Source organism: Neolamprologus brichardi, chromosome 2 (genome assembly GCF_056152115.1).
Source record: "Neolamprologus brichardi isolate AB-2024 chromosome 2, ASM5615211v1, whole genome shotgun sequence".
NCBI classification, from domain to species: domain Eukaryota; kingdom Metazoa; phylum Chordata; class Actinopteri; order Cichliformes; family Cichlidae; genus Neolamprologus; species Neolamprologus brichardi.
In genome coordinates this window covers 9,204,753-9,226,469 of record NC_142105.1, presented here as the reverse complement: position 1 = coordinate 9,226,469, position 21,717 = coordinate 9,204,753, and the positions used below count along the sequence as shown (strand labels likewise).

Sequence of the window (21,717 nt, the reverse complement as noted above, 5' to 3'; positions counted from 1 at the left end):
AATGCCACAAATTGGCTGGAAGTAGGTGACAAGCAAGGACTTTAAATAAAAGTTTAATTATTTCATATTTAAGTAAACATAACCTAACCGAGAACAAGATGATCAAAAGGTTGATGTCAGATGGAGTGGAAGAGCAGTTTATCTGGGCCAGTTTTTAATAGCCTGCAAGACACAAGTGACCTGTATTAGCTAACAATCGACCCCCCTTCATAAAAATCAATGTTCCACTTTCACATTTGCAAATTATTCTGAAAACAAAAAAGCAACACAAGGCAGCGTTAAAACTGCTACCATACAACCTGGCCCACAAACAAGCCAACAGCCGCACCCTCACTAAAGCCAGTTTTCCTACCACCACAAATGAAGTGGAATGTAAAAGTGAACGTTGGCAGTTATGGTAATGCATGGCAAACCAGTTTTTAGTACAGGAGGTTTCTAATAGCATAGCTGATATACAGAAGGGGTCAAGTCATGTCAGCCCCAGGATAGTAAGTCAATCCTTGCAAATGGGTTCAACAGGAAAAAACAAAACAACAACCTAGGAACAGCAAGTGAAAATCTACTGTGCCTAAATGAGCACCAGATCTCATCAAAAGTGCCCAACACCAAATAATGTGCAGCTACACACCCACATACACTGCTTTGCTAAAATGCCAGTATGAGCATCAGTAACATACAAAAAACAACAATGCCTACATCAACCAAAATTTCCAAGACGCCAACAAAGAGGGAACGTAGCTCACAGCAAGTCACAGCAGTTAATGGTCTACAGAGCTACCAGACCCGACTACCAAGCTAAATTTTCATAACACTATTTAAGTTAAATTTTGCAACTCCTGCTTTTCATACATTCAACAGTTACACTCTGCCACACCACAAGACTCGCCCAGCCATGTGTCCAGTCAGGCCACAAACCCACAAGACTAATATACCAGTGGAACACCAGCCACGGAGTTTATGCTTCCCAGCCCCAGTTATTTAGTACAAGATGATTTTAACCCTAGTCTTCAGACAGATACCTGTGGTGGGTATGTAACAAGTGTCACCTGGCAGTTTGTTGCTCTCTGCCAGGTGATTGGCTGTTCACCTGTTTGTCCATGATTTGGACAGGGGGAACAGACTGTGGCAAGGTCAGCCTGATGGAATCTGTTCACCTCCAAATAGGGGAAAGCTGTGAGCTGACCCTGTGCAAGACTGGGGCAGAAAGACTTAAAAAGGTAAAGATCAAGAGCAGTAACTAATCATAATCTTAAAGATGTGTAAATAATTCTGGTAGTGTGGAATGAAATAAGAAACCTGATGTCAGTAAACAGCATCTGCATTTATAGATGAGAACATGAATATGTTGAGTCTAGTGTGGAAGCTTGAAGGTGTAAATGTGAAACACAAACATGGAGTTAAGCCCAAAATGAGTCCTCCTCCTTTCTTGTAAACCACAAACTGAACAGTAATGTAACAACACTCACCTGTTCACTAAAGTAAAACGTCACTACTTTCTGTCGAGAACAACTGCCTGAGCACAGGTAACAGGGAGAGGGAGTAAACCTGTGGGGCCGGACGGAAAGGCCTGATAGGACTGTAGTTTCCTGACAGTTCCCTCAGGCTCTTTTCTAATAATAACCAGTTTTTGTTTCCTCCAAGAGAACGCTCGCTAGAAGCGATGGAATCAGAAAGGCTCAGGTTTGTTTATACCTGTAAGTCTGCAGTAGATGAATCATCCGTCCTTACAGCACATTTTCAGAGGAGACTGTTACAAGCCCAGGAATTGATGTACTTTATTAGGACTTCAAATTGGACTTCATTATTTATTTAGAGTACAGCAGAGCTGCAGAGAGCAAGTCAGGAAGATGTTACCTGTCAATAACCCAGCAGCAGCCCGTGTTTAGTTTTAATATTGTTACAAAGGAATGTAAATCAGCGATTTATTGGACTGTAAACTCTGTTTTATTGTTAGATTTACCTTTAGGTGAGAGGAAGAAAGTTATAAACTTTTCTAAAGCTTCTAAAGTAGCTTCTGCTTTGCCCAATTAATTGAATCATTAACTGTAATGAAAAGTAACAGTTAACAGGATTAATATCACTGTAAACATGGCTTGAATAGGATGGCTGCCACTACACTGAAGTGACAAATCTGTCCACCACTCTGGGGTTTGTGTACCTGCTGATTGTGTGTCTGTGTGATTGCTTTCTGCCTGTAATACTTAAACAGCTTAAAGTAAATTCCACTGGCTTTATACAGTTAAGAGTCTGAAACACTGTGTGCACGCTGCTCCTCTTTTCTGCCTCAGATTTGATAACTAAAGGGTCCACCCCAAAACTGGTGTCTTATATTAAAAACTGTGGTTTGACAACAAAGTCATCCAGTTAAATTGCTTCCAACATGCTGCTACAGGTAACGCTGTAGTGTGAACCCAGCTGAACTGAGGTATGAAAAAGTGAAAATGATTGTGTTTGCAGCAGCATAACCCGTTAGTACTAACTGAACTCAAGACTTTTGCACAGCAATGTATGAGAAGGTGCGAGCATTTGTCACTGCTCATCGCAGTGACTGAGGATGGTGCTGGGTCTGATGAGCAGTGCGACGAGGTGGTGGCCTATGACACCATTATCAACCACCTATAACACAGTCATGAGATCGCACCCCGGAAGAGTCCCCACTCACACCTTGATCCACGTGACCTTGAATAAGAGGCGAAACAGCTTCATGAACTAGAAAGAGCTTCATTTCATTTCCATGATGGAGGACAGGAAACCTCCACAGAAAACTCAGGTCGTCTCATTTAGTGAATGTGTTGAATCAGGTCAAGAGAATTCACACAGACAGAAACACACAGGCAGCAGCTTTCTAAAGAACTATATTTACATAATACTCTTGTTTTACAGAGAACCATATCAAAAGTATAAAATACTTACAAAACATCCGCTGCAATATATAAAAATAACATCTATCTTCTCCAGATCATTAGGAAAGGCATACATACAAAAAATATATTTATAGACATTTACACAGAGCCTGTTTACAACATTTAACCCAGAAAACCCCGGGAGACCGAGCGAGGCTGGAAGTCGAAGGCGGGCCCAGGGATTGGCAGCGATTTGAATGGAAACACGAAACCATCCCCGAGCGACCGATCGGCGACAAAAACAGGAACAGCGCTGCCACGAGGACACGCAAACATGGACAACAGTACAGTAGATAGGACGACCGGGTCACCGCTCCACTTTCAACGTGGCGACCCGGCCGGAGTTCCACCTTGCAGAGAACGGTCAGAACGGTTCATTCTGATTAACGCCAGCGGTGACAACTGTGTGGACACAACGGAAGATTCATCAAATGCAGATGACGCAGCTTGAAGTCTCTGAATGACAGGAACGCCAACGCCGCGTCCCCAGCACGGAGTCTGAGAAACCTGACCGAGCCCAACGACTGCAGGGATGTTTAGTTCACATTAAATTTCTATCTTAAAACAAAGCGTCAAACTATCACATGGAAATGTTTCGATTTTCTTTTTATTCACTTTATATTTCTATCTTAAATCACATCCAGGTGAGAACAGTGGGATCTAAATCCCGAGGCCAAATTTTCTTATACATATGAAGCAGGTGTAAGACGTGGGTGAAAACTATTTTTACTTGAATTCTGCCTTAAATAAAAGGACTGACAGGGCATTTTACTCTGAATTTGGACTCTCAGGCTTTTCTATCAGCCTTCAGACCACTGTCTGTCAGACCACTGTCTGTCAGACCACTGTCTGTCAGACCACACACAGGGCAAAATGTTCTCATTAAAGGGCACAAGTTTCCTGTGTTTTCCATGTTTTTCTGCTCAAACACAGCTTTAGAGGAGGCGATGGATGATTTCTCTGCAGGTTCTCGTCAGGCTGAATCACAGAATAACATTATGAGTGACTTAAAGGCATCGCGGTTCAGTGCGCCTGTTTGTTTGGACTCTGCGCATTCACCTGGAGGTTCAAGTACTGGACTCCGTGACAGAAACTTTCCGATTCCTGCTGCTCATTTCCCGGCGGCTTGTTACGTTTTTAAAGGACCATTTCTCTGTTTTTTTCCTTGATTTATGAAATCTGCTGGAATATCTGTGAGCCTCCAACAACCAGCTGGCCTCAAATGGCATTCCATAGGGGGGGAAAAAGGCTCAATATACCAGCAGCTCATTTACCTAAACAAAGAAAGCGCTATTGTTAAGTTATTTAAATGTTTATGGAGAAAATAATTTCCCTACAGTATGAAAATCACCCGGCTCGAGCTGTAAAACCATAAACAAACACATGTTGATTCAGTCCTAAAAATAAAAAAAAAACAAAACAGACATCCAGCTGACCCCCCCCCCCCAAAAAAAACAAAACAAAACAAAAAAAACAGAGGGATGGTCCTTTAATGTGACTTAATGCTAACGTGGCGGTCGAAGGCAAGGACTGCGGGTTCAGTAGTAATCTTACTGCTGTTTTTGTGCGTGCACACAGTTTGTTTGTGTTTACCGTTGACTCGTGTGCAGGTGTTTAGATTTACACTCCTGGTGGAAGAGAACAGAAAGTCTCAGAAACCAGTTTAATCAGTTCAGGCTACTTCACAACAATCAGGAAACCTTCAGGCAAAGGGTCACAAACACTTTCAGTCTTTATATGGGGAAAAATTAAACCGAGCTTCAACGCTCTGATTTCATTTCCTTTAAAAACAGCTGATCCAGTATCAGGTGGTGTGTTTTTCAGGCTTTGACCTGAATCTGGTCTGGCTGCTCTCGGAGCGCCAGTTAGTTCTTGTCCTGTTCATTAGCAGATATGCTGTGATGTTTATCACGTAATGTCCTCCAAATGTGCAATAAAAGGTCGAACACCACACAGCAGCCAATGTTTGGCCCACACCTGACTCTGAAAATCAGCATCTGTCCCTGTTGTGCCAAAGTTAGCCCAGATTAGGCCCAAACACGCCTGCTGTGTGCTCATTTCATTCCATAAATTTAGAAAGTTTGAGGACAGAAGCTGATTAGTGCCATCCTGCAAGGATGACAGCAGCTTAAAAGAAGGTGGCGATCGTTTTAGAACCAATATTAATATTTAAGAAGTTATTAAGTCCACTTTTTTTTACTCCATAAAAACCCCAATCTGCATTTTAAAACTGGTTTTATTTGTATAGTGCATCCAAGTCCAGAATGGAAGCTGATGTCAGGACTGCAACAGTAATTTTTTTAATGTTTTTTTTGAGGACTTTTCTACCAGGAGTGTTTTTACACACCGAGCGCTTCGGTAATCTGCTTTTCTGAACAGAGCTTTCGAGGACCGCGTGGAGATGTTTAACGACAATTTTCACTCAAAATGACAATACGATCAGTTTCATAGTGGACTATCCCATCACTCTTATTTTGAAAGGTCAGTCACTGCCCCAGCCATTCCTGTCGTGTTTCCCACAGACTCGCTCAGCTGCTTTCCAGAGACTCCATCACCTCATCTCATATGGATGCCTGCGGATCACCGCTGATGTGGGCAGATGTTCTGAAGCTGCGGTGAGCTGGGAGGTCATGCCACCTTGAACCTGAAGCAGGTTTAGCGAGGTCACCGCGGCTCCAGAGCAAGAGGACAGCCAGCTGCAGTCCGAACAGCGGGATGAGGAACTTCCTGGAAAGGCAGCTGGTTTTCTTACTCTATTATTTAAATATTTATTGATCTAATGAAGAAAGTGTGGTGTTCCCACCCGTGAATTCAGTCTGATCTGTGGGAAACCCCGGAGGAGCTCAGCTGCACGGATCAGCTGACTCAGCTGAATTGCAGAGCCTCCGAGCAGGAATGTGGCCTCTTACAGGAGTTCTGAACACTTTGTGTTTCTTCATCGTGCCGCAACGATTCAACGGCCAGTCTGTGCGTGTGCGGTGCTGACAGGCTTCTCTCTGACAGCGTGAGAACGTGACGCAGTCGCCAGCCTTCTGCGACTAACGCTAACACGTGGCGGCAGCAGGAAGTGGTCGGCAGCTCACTCTGCAGGCTTTGTGTGTGTGCATGCGTGTGTGAGACTAGTGGTGGTTGGCGAGCAGTTCGTCCAGGTCGGCCATCCACTCCTGCGTGTTCTGTCCTTTCAGCAGCGAGTCCACCAGGTCGCTCTCCGCGGGGAAACTCCCCGACGCCACGTTGTATCCGAATGACACCTGATGCTGCTGCTGACTCACTGTTTGGCTCACCTGGTATCCTTGGTTACACTGTAGTCCCTGGCGACCGTTGCCTTGCGGCTGTCCGAACGCTGCCAGGTTGGGGAGTACGGCCTGGTTCTGGGGGCCCTGCTGCTGATTGGTCATTGGCTGGCCCTGTCTTTGGGGGTTGGGCAGTGCCCTCTGCTGGGGTGCTGCCATGTTTGTCTGCATCATTTGTTGTCCGGGATTCAGACCACCCATTGGACGTCCACCTGGGTTGCCGCCAAAGGGGGCAGAGCCGGATGGCATCTTGGGAATGCAAGGCTGCTGCTGCGGCGGCATGTGGAAGGCATTGGGGGGGGCGCTGAAGGACAGGCCTGCATTACTGGAAGGCGGCTGGTTGACGAGCTGCTGCTGCCAGGCGGTGCTCTGACCGCCCGGCATGCCGCCCCCCATGTTGCCCTGCATGGAGGCCGGGAGACGGGCAGCTCCGGCCACATGAGGCTGCTTCAACATAGCTGCATTGGGCGGCGTCTTCAGGTGCTGCTGCTGAGGCAGGAGGTTGTGCCCGTATGGAGCGCTCATGGTGGTGTTCAGAGACGTCTGGCGCTGCAGACTGGGTTGCTGGGCCAGGTGGTTGGGGTGCATGCTCATGGTGTTGTAGAGGACGTCCACGCCGGCTCCACCCCCCTGACTAATGTCAGCCTGACTCACTGTTGGGGGCGGGGCTACGCCACCTGCTGGACCACCACCCTGACCCATGTTCATGCTCATCATGCCCTGGTTCTGAGGGAACATACGGGACCCGGGGGCGGGGCCTCCCATGGAGCTGACACTGCCCATTGGCTGAGAGGAAGCTAAACAAAACCAGAAGAACAGGAGAAAACAACAATCAGGAAAACGTGCGTCAAAATCTTTTTTCAGAGTGGGCCACATAAGTGGGTCGCCCCAGTGAAGCTCCTTAGTCGCACATTTAATCCCTGAGATCTCGTAATAGAAAACATAAAAGAATTTTGTTTGTCCCCGTAACTCTAACCCGCTGGAGCTGAACCGCTGATCTGTTCAGCTACTTTCATTTCCCATTCAAATGAGCGGCGAGGGGTATTTACACAGTCAGGCTGAACCCACAGAAACCAAACTCACTCTGGTTTCACTTGTCCAGATAAAAACTGGTTTTACAAGGTCCTGATTCTGGCTTCTCTGTTGGCTCCCTGCATGTTTTAGATGTCATTTTAATTATTTAATCTTTTGTGTGCTACGACTTTCTGCAGTAACAGATCATACCATTTTTAACGGGATTTATCCTAAGGCCGGAAAACACGACAAACCTCTGAGCTGTGCTTCTCCATAAACTCGATCATATTGGAAGCTTCAGCTTCAGCCGCCCGAGCTGCAATCTTACGGTCTTTCCCCGGTTAAGGTTTATGTTTGATGCCGGATTTGTTTGTTCTGTGTTGTTTTTTTTTTAAACTGGGATCAACTCTGCATTTTGAACCTTGAAATTATTCTTGAAAAAAAAAAAAGAAGCATGTTTTCAAAACATTTCATGGTCCGATCTTTTGAAGCACACGCACAACTTATACCCAAGTGTCGGCACTTTGATCCTTCTTCCTCCCGTGGATGAGGAAGGATACCAAACCAAAAAGTCCCATACCAATCCCATACCAAAAAGTTGCAGAACACACATTCAAATAACTCCTACTTCCTGTTATGATTACTTAAGTGCCTTTTTTGGTACTTAATAATTGTGTTAAATTCTGCATTGCAAGGTGTCTGCTTCTTCTTATATTTTGTGGCCTTTGATTTTGTGATTCTGAACTGAATCACAAAGCATTCATTATGAAATAAATAAAGCAAAGAAATAAAAAAAATTCCCAGGAAAGGCTGTGATCCTGCTCAGGAGCGTTTCATCTTTTTCCACCTTTTTCTTTCAAAAAAATAACCACTTTATTGTCTTCTGTGTATTCTCCCTGAACAACCACAGGGGGCAGTAATGAGCTAATTCCACATGTGAAGAAGCAGTAGGCAGTTTTTCAGAGTTACAGCTCTGTCACAGAGGTATTCATGCCTGAGAGACCTGAGAAATGCACTGTGTGAACACTTCCTGTAGGCGTACCTGTAAACTGGTTTGCCGGCTGCTGTGGGTAAGGGTTCTGATTGGCCGTTGTTCCCGACTGGTCCTGGTACTGTGGAGGAGGTCGGGTCAGGTGTCGCTGCCGCTGCTTCTCCTGCACAGACACATGGAGAGGGTTACTGTGTGGGCTTCAGATTTAGGACAGAAGCGAGGTGTAACTCATTATCACGTGGCAACTGAAGGTGAGCAGTGCAATGACAATAACGGAATAAACTGACCCTCTCCGCGTTCAAGCAGGTTGGAAATGTTGGAACCACCTGCAGGTGAGTCGTACCTGTTCGGCTAAAATCTGCTGCTGCCTCTGAATGTACTGCTGCTGTTTCTGCTGCTCCAAGATCTGCTGCTGATGATGTTGTTGCTGTTGTTTCCTCGCTGCTGCCTCTTTACTGGTCATGTATGCGTTACCGTGGTTACCCGGCATGGCGTTGTTTCCAGGCTTGGACGTCATGGCGTTTGTGGGCCCCGGGCCGTGTGGAGGAGCGGGGTAGCCATTCTGATCCTGCAGATGAAGTTTTGTTACTGAAGAAAAAGCGACACTTTTTTCCTCTGCTCTAAAAAAGCTTCATGTGACTTTGGGAACAGCGTCAGGTAGTTCTTCATGACTCCAGCACAGAGCTGCTGTTGAGCAAAAAGTTTAACCAGAACATCTCATAGGTTACCTGCTGCAACGTTCTCGTTTAATAACTTCAACCACTTGTTGAGCGATCCTTCCATTCAGAAACTTACCGGTCTTGTCTGTATGAAAACAGACAACTGTTTTTCTTTGTAAAGCTCATGATTTCAGATCTTTAAAGTGGTGAAGTTATACGGATATTTTTGAGTTGATTAATATTGTGTGTTCATTCGTCTGATTCTATGCTGGGATCATTTAGGTGTGTCCTAAAGTCCTCTTGACAACAATCTTTATATCTGAAATTATGGAACTTGTCTTAAAAGCCTCCGAAAACCAGCCACCATTTCTACAGCCTAGTAATGCTGTTCCTTCCTGACCAGCTGTCCTTGAACAGCACATTTTACTTTCAAGAATGAAATAAAAGCAAAATAAATTAAAATAAACTTCATCTTGGTTAAAAAAACAATTACAGATTAAGTGGGACAGCCTTCAAATGTGATGATCAGAGGGCAGTGGTTCTGAAATCCTTACTAACTATAAATGTAATTTTAGTTTTTGACAACACTACTAATTGTTCATTTTTCACTGCACAGAATTTACCTGAAGGCCTGCTAGTGCCCCCTTGAGGCTGAGGAGGGAACTACAGGCTTATGATGGCTCTACTGCTGAGAATGCACGGTGCACCCTGAGGGGGGAGCTACAGGAAAGGTTATTCCATTCAGGAAGACGTATCCTTGAAATTAGCTGGGAATGTTCATCTTTGAACAAAATGCAGACAGACAGCAGCGCAGGAACAGTGTGTCCTGTCTGCTGAGAGGAAAAGCACAGGCAGGAGCGGCTAAATTTAAATACACAGACAGGGACAGAGGGGGGAGGGTGGGGGTATAAAGTATGAAAGGCTGCTTTGTCATGGCCTCCCTCCCTCCCTCCGTCCGTCCATCCACCCCCCCCCCCCCGGGAGGGTTAGCAACCAGCTGCTCGACCCAAACAAACACTAACAAGCTGAACAAAAGGCTGCTGCCTGATTTTACCGCCCCCCGCCCATATTCCAGTGAGGAATATGGGGGGATTTAAGTTTTTCTGTCAGTGTTGGCTCTAAATCAAGTTCGGATCACGTGTGATGGCTGTGTCTCGTGGGTGCTTCTCACCTGTGGGTGTGGCATATGAGGCCGGTAGGGCTTCTCTTTGCGGCACTGCTGCTGGATGAGTGAAAGCAGGCCCACCTTCTGGTTCTGGTTAGTGGGTCGCGGTGGTCCGGGCCCCGCCTCATAGTGCGACAGAGGTTTGGTGTTGTTGTAGTTCAGCATGACGGCCGGGGCCTGAGCACCTGCTGCCGGCGCGTGGCTGAGAGGCGGCCCTGAAGTCGGGTGACCCAGCATGTTGGGGTGTCCGGCGGAGCCCGGCATGAAGCTGGCACCCGCCTTTGGAGAGGCCTTGTTGGGCTGACTGGATATCACCAGCTGCTTCTGGGCATTGGGATTGAAATCCTGTGAGTAAAGGGAGTTACTTGTGGATTTGTCCATACCAAATGCACTCGCTTGTGAGCTTTGAGAGGTATTGGGCATCTGGGACCATGGAGAGGGGTGGTTGGGGTGGTTGGTGAACTTGGCTCCTGGCTGCTGCTGCTGCTGCTGCTGCTGCATATGTCTGTGGAGGTGCTGGACTCTCTGCTGCCGGACAGCCAGTTCCTGGAGCTGCTGGGCAGGGGACAAGTCTTTGGGCCCCTGAGGGAGGAGGTGGTTGGGTGGAGGCTGGATTTGCCTGGGAGGAGCAGGCTGGGAGGTGGGAAGAGCTGGGGAAGAGGCAGAGGAGGAGGCTACAGGAGAGCTAGTGGGATGAGGAGGAGCAGTCCCGGAAGGCGTGGATCTGACTTGGGGGGAGCCAGTGCGAGAATCCTGCTCAAAGACGGCAGAGGGTGGGGAAAACTCCGCCTTCACGCTCACCAAATCTGGAGGAAGTAAACCCTGGGAAGACTGTCCCCCCCCTCCTGCCCCTCCCCCGACAGCACCACCACCAACCTGAGTGGCTGCCAGTTCCAGAGGGTCTTTGCGGTCCTCAAAGCCATCGTTGAGGATCTCCTGGATGTCTTCGTAGTCCACAGGGAAGTTCAGCTCCTCCATCAGCTCTGTCCACTCCTGTTCGTTCAGTTCAGGGAACAGGCTGTTGTTGCCAACCGGGGGTGGCATGATGGGGAGGATGTCGTCTGGCTCCTGCTTCATCTCTTTTGGATGGAAGTCTGGACCCGGCTCTCTGCCACCGTCCGCTGACTCGCACATGGGCCCGTTAGAGTTGCTGATATCTGGCTTGGAGTCGAGCGGGGAACCGGCGGTAGCGCTGTTGTCCTGGCAGCCTTTCTGGCTCGACGGGAAGCTTTCATAACTGTTGACCTGTCCTCGCAGGTCAGGGGGACTGAGGCTCTCCAGCTTCCTCTTTAGAGTCTCCTGCAGTTGGAGCGACAAAAAGAAGCATCAAGAGTTACTCTAAGCAAAACCCCAGACGGTTCAAACCTCAAAGTGAACCTCTGAGTTTAAAAAACAAACACATACATACATAATACATACATTACTACATTTTATCTGACCCAGACCCAGCATGTTACACAGGGTCTGAATTCTGACCGGCTGACAAATAAAGTAAAAAAAAAAAAGTGCTACTTTGTTTGGGAAAATAAAACCTAAATCAGCGAAAGGCTTTAAAGAAAATATTCCAACACAAGGCTGAAAGAGGAGGGCAGGGGTGATTTGGGAATGACCAAGTTACCAAAACCTTTGTTGCACAAAAACAGGATATAACATGAATAATTGTCAATTGTCAAATTGATACTTTGTGGTGCATTAGAAACTGATACCCTGTTCAACTGCTTCTGTTTTTTGTGTAATTTGAATTCTTTCTCACTTTGGTATCATCACCATCAGTAGGCATACGCGCAGCTGAGCTGCAGGGGGTGTGCAGCAGAGAGACGGGTGCTGCTAAAATCACCGGCAGGCCGGCTTACATAAGGATATAAAGGGCAGTCGGCAGGTCTAACGGCTGCGTTCTGTCGGCAGCTCGATCGCCCGATCGCAGTACGTCAGCTGATCCTCACACTGCGTGATTGCCAAACGCTCTGAACACCTGCGGTACCCGTGATGACGAGCAGACAGGTGGACACAAGCTCCAAAGCGCCTCCTGCTCTGGAAAGTCAAACAACAGTAATGTGACACCGCTCCTCAAACCGGCTCTCAGCGTCCCAAACAGCTTGCAGGTTGTGCATGATAACATGAACTTTTCCGTTAAACCTTTTTTGTTGCATATGTGACATTCCAGAACATTAACAAATAAAACTTTTACTACCAAAAGCAGGAAAAAACATCTATTAGCATATTTGGGCCGACTTTGAAAGCAAAAGTGGCCCCTGTGTGTGAGCAGATTTATTAAACCAAAATTACTCTGATAAAAGAAAAAGCACCCTCTGAAGTCTGTCGTCATTACTGATTTCCGGGTTTAAACTCTTCTTCAGTTTCCAAAGATCATCCAGAGCATCCATGAAAACGAGGATTTCCAAAGTTTAACCATTTTCAAGTGTACAGGAAGTTAGCTCACTTGTTTCCATCTAAAGATGAGACATTAACCCTCTCCATGATAAGAAAAAATACTAAACAGCAGCCATGTTTGTAGGGTTACTGAAGGTGGGCTAACGCAAAAGACGCTGAAATCAAACCAAACTTCAGTGAGAAGAATAGCACAGATGATCTATCCACAGCACAAGTTTAGTCATTAATGTGCTGCTGTGTGATTACTCGCAGTGAAAAATACCTGACCCTCAGCTTCATGTCCACATTGAAACCTTAGTTCGCCTCAGAGTCACTCTGATGTTTGGCATCAGGGAAACTAGGGGCTGAAGATACATCTCAAGGTTTTAAAAACGGAGCTTAAAGACGCGGTGCACATGAATCGTGCTGATAAAAACCCTTAGAGGTCAATGATGACCGCTGATTATTATTAAGGGCTTATTTATATTAAATAAAATAAGATACAAAACATTACAACACCTTAAAAAAGAAAACAGCAGTCAAACATCCTACATCATAGGGGTGGGCGATATAAACGATATATGATAGAAGAAACGATATAAATTTGGCCAACGATAGACATTTTGACTATATCGCTCTATCGTGATAGCGCATATTGATGATGTTATCAAGCGGCGCCTGTTTTGGTCGAAATCATCGCAGCGGCTAAAACCATTATCATCTGCAAATTATGCCGGGCGACAGTCATAGCAAAGAGATGAAGCACTTTTGAAATAAGGGGAAAGCCAAAAACTGCGCTTCCTCCACTTCCGTAACATTGATTCATTAATGTTGAATTCTCTCGCAGTTGCTCTATTCCCATGTTGTTGCAGTATATTAATAACTAACCTCGTATTGTGGATGAATAATCTCAGTTGTTCTCCTGACTGAAGTTTGGCCCATGTATAGCATCCTGCTATGCGATTGCATTTGTCCCCGACCACCAGAATCCCTCACGTTAACTTTTAATGAGTGGAAAAATCCCCCAGCTTCACTGTGCTAATGTTATGCTAACATAGCTGTGTCGCTAGCAATCACGTAGCACAACATGTTTAGGTGGAAGCTAGCGAGCTAACTTCCTGTTAACTTCTAACTCCGTTAAATTTAATAAATTCTGTTTTCATGGATGCATGGATGTTAAACTTAATTGTTACAGCTGGTAAAGCAGCAACGCTGATGATTTTATTAAAGATGAAAGAATTTAGACCGTTTTTTACTCTCAGTATTCGTTTGACTTTGCGACCTGAAGCGGACGGAGTTTTGGACCCAGATTACTCCGCGAAGCTCCTCACTACGGCAGCCGTAATGCTCTAACAATCCATCAAGCAGTGCAGCTTACTAAAGTTGTACTAAAACATTTTTTAACAGATTTCTGCATGCCAAAATCGGTTCGAGGTCAGTAAGCACAACCAGAATTCATACATAAGGCACACTCTCAATTTTTGAGAAAATTAAAGAATTTTAAGTGTGCCTTATAGTGTAGAAGATACGCTATACAGAAGAAAAGAATATATCGTGATATATATCGTTACCGCACATGCTTCAAATTATATCGCGATATGAATTTTAGGCCATATCGCCCAGCCCTACTACATCACCTGTTCTTTACTTAACATGTTCACAAAGTTCAGTGTCCACGCCGTCCGCCCAACGAGGTGACCTCCATCAACTTTCAGCTGTTATCCTGTTTATGGTCGCCTTATGGATATGACACCCAATTTCTCTGGGTTTTTAAATCAGAATGAGTTCCAACTACTTTTGTGTTTTTTGTTACTCAGGTTTTCTCATTTCCTTTCTTACATTCTGTCATCTTGTCCTAAATTTTAAGTAATTTGATTATTTTAGATGTACAGCTACTTTTTTCAAATGCGTTATATAAACAAACTTGACTTTTACAGTCAAAGGGTTAAAAAATTTTTTTTTTAAAACGTCAAATAATCCACCTACTTCTCCTTCAACAAGTCCTCAGATTTTCGGTGTCAGTTTGTGCAACTGCGTCCATGCTAAGCATCTCGGCAGAGCTTCACCTAAGCGACGAGAACAAGGTGACAGACGGAGGCTGCGACTCACATCGTAAATCACTTTAAAAGTCAGTAAAGGCTTCTCAGTTTTATACTTGGAGAAAGCAAAGAGTCGCTCAGAGAAAAACATTCATTGTTGTTTTTCAACAGTTTCTTGCCAAATGCTCTGGAAGTCGCTGAGTGTGGGGACTTTCCATCAGTAAATTGACTACATGTCGTCTCAGATGGATGAAAAAAATACACCTGGAGCATACAGTGCACACATTAACCGTGTTCATAAACATTAAATACTGGTCATGATTCAGTGATGCGGGTCAGAACAGGAAGTTATGTCTGTGTTTTTGTGCATCTCCGCCTGTGAATATTAGCACTTTGTTCACTGATGCGGGCGCGTGCTTTAAAACATAGATTTATTTAAAAAAAATAAAAGATCACACTGCTTTTAAAGGGGATTTTCTTCCTACAACAAGTCCTGGATCAAAACTTCACAGATGTAAAAGAGGCAGGGTTTAGCCTGCTCTGCACCCACTGGTCCAGCCTTTGCTTTCAGTGTTGCAGATGAGCAGCTTTGACCTTCCTTTTCAAAAAAAACCCCCCAAAAAACACATCCTCGCCAAAAAATGCTGATAATTTCCTGATTAGCCAGACTGAAGCCAAAGGGGCAGCATCCAAACATTCAGAGCAGCTTATCTCTGACTCCTCAGCTCCTCCCGTGACCCTGACGCTTCTCCCGGAAGCTCTGAAAACAGTCTGAAGGCCTCACGTTCACCTGTGTGGGCATGCCAACACTCTCGGTTGGTCATGGCATTTGAGGTGTGTGGCGGCATGTGTGTGCGCATCAGAATCTGAACACAGATAAGTTTCAGTTTCCTTCAGTCACATTCGCCCACACACTCCCTCTGTTTATAAAACTCATGATGCCTTCACTGGTGTCCGAGTCAGACAGGCTTAACATTTTTTTTTAAAAGGCAACCATTTTCAGTTAATGGTTTTTATTCTTAGATTCTTCTGAGTAACTCTGCATGACCCTCAGTTCATAATAATCCTTCTTTGTCTAACACGAGCCTCTGTGAAGCTCATTAGTGCGAAATAAGATGCTTTAGCCCATCCCCCTTCGGGAAAACTTCTTCAGTTTGGCAGGTGGGTGAGAGCATATCCCCTCTCTGACATCATACCAATCAAAGTGTAAAACAAAACAAAACTGAAATCTACTAAACTGATACCTGAACTTCTGAATGACACATTTTGCCTCATTTACAGTTACTCTGCTCTGATCAGCTGACCAAACAAAGCACCTGTCGTACCGCAGGTGTACAAGTTTATATGTTTCTGATGCTAATAAGACATTTAACAAAAATGAATATTATCTGCTTGAGTGACTCCCAGAAAACAGAGATAAAGTGACCACGTGAAAGCCTTTAAACCTGAAATACAGGTCCCACTCCACCCATGTTGCTATGGTTACAGACCTGGAGTGAGACTAACGAGAGTCCTTTCACTGAGACAGCCTCAACTGTCAGGTAAAAGAGTGATATAAACACACATGCTGACATTACAAATAACAGCAAGTCATCATTGTGCTCCTGGGCAAACTGCTTCTTTTAAACACAAATCTACATCCCACCCTCTGACCTTCGTAACTAACAGTGACACTGCTGAAACTCCTGGGACGGTAATGGCCACTCTGTGCATTTTTTCTGTGAAAAAAGGATTGTTTCCAAATATTTACAGGGTGATTCATCCTGGAATTTTTGACTCAGCCTTTGCCACAAACTTCCGGACTATGGGCCCCATTTCTGTCGGCCTGCAAGTGTTTTAAGGGGAGAAATCCTGACTTCACAGAGTAACCACTTTAAACAGGTTCACTGGAGTTTGGTTTGTCCACAGTCAGCTGTTCAGAAACCAGCCCAACGTGTCTGATATCAGGCTGGCCAACATACTCTAGGTGAAACCATCCACAGCTCACTTTCTGCTTTTAGATCACTGACGGTGTGACAGCCCTACAGCTTCTGCTCCATCATCATCATCATTATTACCATTATTGTTATTATTATTATTTCAGATGAATTGCTTTTTTGGCCAAAAAATGCTTGAGAACTTTTTTTTTTTTTTTTTTTTTTTTTTTTTAAATCAGGAGTGGTGAAAAATGTACCTTTTTTAAATGGGTGATATCACTGTGTGATAAACACAGCTTTATTGTTTGGTTTAAATATGACAAAGAGCAACATGACGTGCAATTACTGTATGTTCTCTGACACCACATACAGGACACAGGAAGGAAGGAGGGAAGGACAACTAAATGTTTGTGTGACAGCCAATTAGAATACGATGCTCAGAACCCACAGGAAAAGATTCGAGCACAGAACACTTTCAGGTGCTGCTCCTGCTCGTTAACTGACCGACAGAAAAACGCTCCGATTACACTGAAACATCAGTTCCTCTCTGACTCAGACTCTTATCAGCCAATGTGTTGTGAAAACACTCAGTTTCACTCAAAACTTCTACACGCACACTCGGTGACATCAGGGAGAGCCAGTTGTAGCCCCGCCTCCTCCCAGCCTTTGCTGAGCGAGGCATTTCCTAACAGCGGGAGTTTCCTCTGTGATGAGTCAGCAGTGGGGGGGGGGGGTTTCTGCTCACACTGAGTCACCTCTCAGGGCTTTCGTGCCACCTCACATTAATGTATGAGGAAATATGAGAACACACACCCCGAGCCTCTACCGCAGCGTCACACCTTATTGATCCTGCATATAAGCGATCAGCTGCAGGAAACTTCTGAGTGACTAAAACCTCCTCTTCATTTCATCTAACCAGAAAACGGCTGACTGACAGGAAAACAAAAACTACACTGCTGTTTGTTCTCAGGAAGCTCATCTGATCTAAACCCTTCAAAAATCTTTCAGAAGAACAAATTTATTCCATCATCCACAGGCATTTTAATTCAGCTCCAAATTACTGCAGAAAATGCAAATGGTCAAAGGTCAGAGCTGAGAGGTGCCTGGATTTTCAGAGGCGCTGAACAGAGAAGTTTGTCAAAGCGACCACAGGCAAACTTAGGGGAAACACGTCACATGACCACACAGCAACGCCACAACACACACACAAACACACGACTGCAAGCGGCTTCACTGATCAGCAGCTTTGTCATGGTCTCATGTTATTGATTTGGAATTTATCAATGGTGGTGATTAGAACAGACTGATTAACTGGGGTATTACACCTAGTGAGTGATTTCAGACTGAGGGGGTGAGGCTTGAAACACTGGCTCATTCTCAGCGCCTTAATCAATAAACTGATCAGCTGGGTATACTGTCTTTCAGCCACACCCGCCCATCATGAAGAAGCAGCTGTTACCCCAAAAGAGTTTGTTTCACACCTATAGGCTTCTTCCAGTTACTTCCTTTCACAATAAAAGTCCTTGTTTTATGTACTGCTGATTGGCAGATTTCATGATGTAACAAAAAACAAGGTTTCTTAAAGAAAAAATACAGTGAATCATTCATTCATTAAATGTTGGAAACAAGTTATTTTAAAAAATCTTACTAAAAAGAGTTGGACTTAACTGCGTTTTTGGTGTTAAACACCAATTAAAATAATGTTTGCAGGGATCTAATGAACATGTCAGGGAGTGATGCAGTCCCTGGCTAACTATGCTTATAAAAACGTGTGGAATGACACTGGTGGATGAATAAAGACTCTTCAGTATCAGTGCTGTTGTCTCTTGTTTGGACCCTCCAGCTGCTTATGTTGATTTTTATGAAACCTGTGGGTGTGCTCACTCACCAGGGTGCTGCTCCTGCTCTGCTCGCCCGTCGTCACCCCGCTCTCCCCGTGCTCCCCGCCGGTTCCTCCTCCGCCTCCGCCTCCCGGCGCTCTCTGCCCGGCCTGGTCGCCGCTGGGCTGGTGCTGCCGGTGCTTGTTGGACCGCTTGGCTTTGGACTGCAGGCAGCGCTGGTGCAGGGCGTAGGTCTGTTGCCGGTCCATCTCCTGCCGCTCCATCATCGCGGCCAAGTAGCGCTCCTCGCAGTTGTTGTGATGCTGCCGGAACTGCTCGATCCTCCGGCGGAGCCGCTCCATCACCTCGCTGCGTCGCGGTGTAACAAAATCCGCCATCATCAATAAAGCCTTGCAGTAAATTCCCGGCTCAGGTTTCGTCCATATATTGCTGAATCTGGCGTCTACACCCCCCCTCACCCTTTACAAAGACTCCGGTGCTGGCTCCATGGAGGCGGCCTTTGTGCTGCTAACGGCCTTCAGTCACACTCACTGCCGGAGAGGAGAGGTCAGGTTTTTGGGGGCAGCACCATCCAGCCTCCTCATCTACCTGGTCTTGTGTACAACAGCTCGTTTAATTAGCTGTGTAAAGCTACCGGAGTCCTGCTAGAGCCTATCTGGTCCTCCCTTTACTCCCCGAGCTGCCCCTGCCCTTTGCTCCTGATCATTTATACCCCAGTCTGAGAGACAGGGTGCTGCCTTCAAACTCACTCCCGCTGGGCTAACTTCGGCTAGCGCATTCCTCCACTCTAAATCAAAGCAGGAGCCTAAAAACCTCCCACCCCCACCCCCAGAAAATGAGTTAAGCGGAACCTGGTCTGGAGCTAGCCTCCGTCTCCTCGTCCACCTGCCCGTTACCGGCGGTGCTCCGCTCCCGACAGCCTCCTAACGGCTCCACAACTCCCCTCAAACTTTATTCTCCTCGGCTGATGGAGGTTAGCTCGGGTAGCATGGGATTAGCTGGCTGGCTAACAACTTGTCAGCTAATGGAAATAAAACTTCACGCGCTTGAAAACAAACTGCCAGACTTTCAGGACATCTGAAGCACAGTTAGAGTTAAAGTCACTTACTGTGAGAGTGCTGCTGTCCGCTCTCCTACAGCATCTGTCCCAGCATCTGTCCTCCGAACAGCTGATCCTCCCGCTAGCCGTTAGCCGCTAGCTACTAACGCTGTTTGGGGTTCGGCTAGCTAGCAAGATAGCTAGCCTGAAACGTTTAAATGAACCATCATACTTTAAAACTATCTCCCCAGAGTTACACCCAAGGATAACCTTTCCCTCGGCTGAGCCCACGTCCGAGATGAACTGTTTGGGAGCGAATTCCTGGGAAACAGTGGGATAAGAGTCCCTCTGCGCCTCTTCTATTGTTTTCCAACGAACAAGTTACACCGCCGCCATCTTGAAAACTTTCTCTTTTCCCCTCCTTCATCTGTGTTACAGGAATGTCCCCGCCTTTTCCGGTGACGGACAGTAGAAACAGCCAATCAGAAGATGAGACCGAGTGTCTCTTGCGTTTAAATCAATGACTGTAGAACAATACATAACAAACACACACGCGCACAGAGTGTACGATCGGTAAATCTGTTCAAGGGAGGGTTAGTGGGTTATTGTACCACAAAAAATACAAAAACAAAAAGAAACCCAAAACAAATAAACTCAAATAAATTAGCTTTTTAAATATTAATTTAATTTAACATGAATAGAATTTTTTTAATTATGAAAACCGCTGTCAGCTAATTTTACTGGCAGCAGGTTAAACACTCATCAGCAGTTTGACCGCCACAATAAAGATTATTTGGGGTCATTAGCGGCCCCTGAAGGACACCAATGGGGCCAGGATTCCTGCCTCGCCCCTCAGAAAAAAATTATTAATTAACTAATAAATTATAGATTAGGAAAAATACAAAAATAAATACATTAATTAATACTATGCAAGAGTTACATAGAAAATAACATAGAAAAAGAAACCAAAAATAGAAAAAAGCAAGGGTGGACATACAAAAATACATTAAACTATAAATTAGAAAGAATAATATAGAAAACAAAAACCTCTACAGAAATTGAATGCTTGTTTGCTTTTATTTTAAGTAAATTTAATAATTAATCTCTGGGCTCACTACTAGCAGGTGGCGACACATGCCATAGCGTTGGAGTGCTATGTGAGTTGGGTAAGGATATGTGCAGTGGCCCTGGTGGTCCAATTCCTGGCTACTGAAACTTGTTCCTGGGACCTAGTTGCCTCTCTGGTGGGGAAGGAGTAGATATACCCCTGGAATCTGTTTCCTGACGAGCAGTTGTGTTCTAGTCTGGAGTTGCCCTCGTGAGAGATGGCACGCAGGGGTAAGTATACTTGTAGAGGGTGTCTGGTTCAGTGGTCATAGGATCTAATCTCTGCTTTTTTGCACATGATGTGATTCTATCAGCTTCATGAAGTGGTGTCCCCCAGCTCGCAGCCGTGGAAATGAGAATTAGCGTTATTCCAGAGTAGCTTTGCATGATTTACGGTTCATAATAATCCTTCATCTCATACCAGGACAGCCCTGCAGTTCAGCCTCAGTCTGACACAAACTGACTTTATGATTGGCTGCTTTAAGAGAAGACAAATGTTAGAGTTATAAGAAAAAACGGGGCTATGTTTACATGAAAAAAAGTGGGGAAAAAAGTTAATTTGAGGGAAAAAAGTTAATTTCAAATAGGTAAAAATACTGTTAGAGATGGTATGTTTATTTATGAGCTAAAATAAGAAAAGCACAATAGTAAATAACCATGCTGCTGCCTCTGCTTCTGTTTCCATTTGATGTTTTTATTAATCAAATTGAGTGTTGACCACGTGTCCGCACACACATAAACACAGAGCAGGCTCCATCATCACAGTATTTCCATTGAAAGCTGGAGCTTCCTGTCAGCAGGTCCACTCAGCGTGGACGTGGGGACGACGGCCGGGCCAACCATTAGTACAAACACAGAACAAAATAAAAAGCAGAGTTACAGAGGCAGAGTTTCCCCCGCAGGTACAGTGTTCAGTCTACAGTCTGTTAGCGAGGCAGCTTCAACAACGCCATGAACAACGCCATCGTGCCTAAACAACAGCATCTTCACGGCCACTACAAGCAGCAGAGCCAGCAAAATCATCCTACGAGGAAGAGGAGATGGTCACCTGACACAAACTTTCAACACTTGCCATAAACCACCAGGCAATCACAAGCAGCCTGTCCCGACTGAAAAAAGGATCTGGCTCAGGATTCACACTGGAATCATTTTCCACCTGCTGATCGCTTCAGTTTCACCTCAGACGGGGAAAAAAAACAAAAGAAAAAAAAAGGTCCTGCAGGAAGATTAGCACATAAACAGGTGATCAAGGGTTTGAGAGCATCAATAAGTTTCACAGATATTTGAAATCATTGTTACCTGCCAGGCACTTTTATTTTGGCAGTGGAAAAGAAAATATCAGAAGAGTGAAGGTTAAAGTCTGTAAAATTCAGATTTGAC

At 45.2% G+C, this 21,717-nt stretch overlaps 1 protein-coding gene and 1 non-coding gene across 3 annotated transcripts; both read right to left on the bottom strand.

Annotated features, from left to right (window-relative positions):
• Nucleotides 1-5,112: 5,112 nt before the first annotated feature.
• Nucleotides 5,113-19,630, bottom strand: maml1 (mastermind-like transcriptional coactivator 1). Of its 2 annotated transcripts, none has more exons than XM_006797622.2 (6): nucleotides 19,300-19,630; nucleotides 18,239-18,721; nucleotides 10,032-11,324; nucleotides 8,545-8,769; nucleotides 8,253-8,364; nucleotides 5,113-6,993 (listed from the first exon to the last, which is right to left on the bottom strand). In XM_006797622.2, the coding sequence occupies exons 2-6, from the start codon at nucleotides 18,569-18,571 to the stop codon at nucleotides 6,023-6,025; spliced, it is 2,934 nt and encodes a 977-aa protein (XP_006797685.1). In that variant the 5' UTR covers nucleotides 18,572-18,721; nucleotides 19,300-19,630; the 3' UTR covers nucleotides 5,113-6,022. The 2 variants fall into 2 exon arrangements, with proteins under 2 accessions (XP_006797685.1, XP_006797686.1); XM_006797623.2 differs by having other exon boundaries at nucleotides 18,239-18,539.
• Nucleotides 17,310-17,386, bottom strand: LOC148106069 (small nucleolar RNA SNORD36). The gene has a single exon (XR_015716632.1). It is a non-coding gene; the product is annotated as a small nucleolar RNA SNORD36 (small nucleolar RNA).
• Nucleotides 19,631-21,717: the final 2,087 nt, after the last annotated feature.

What these genes read in the sequence shown, in the direction of transcription:
- maml1 (XM_006797622.2), bottom strand. Translation starts at nt 18,571, where the DNA reads ATGATGGCGGATTTTGTTACACCGCGACGCAGCGAGGTGATGGAGCGG. An exon ending in AGAGCAGGAGCAGCACCCTG is followed by an intron (nt 11,325 to 18,238) that starts GTGAGTGAGCAC and finishes CTCCAACTGCAG; the next exon opens with GAGACTCTAAAGAGGAAGCT. An exon ending in GCCGGCAAACCAGTTTACAG is followed by an intron (nt 6,994 to 8,252) that starts GTACGCCTACAG and finishes GGTTTTGTTTAG; the next exon opens with CTTCCTCTCAGCCAATGGGC.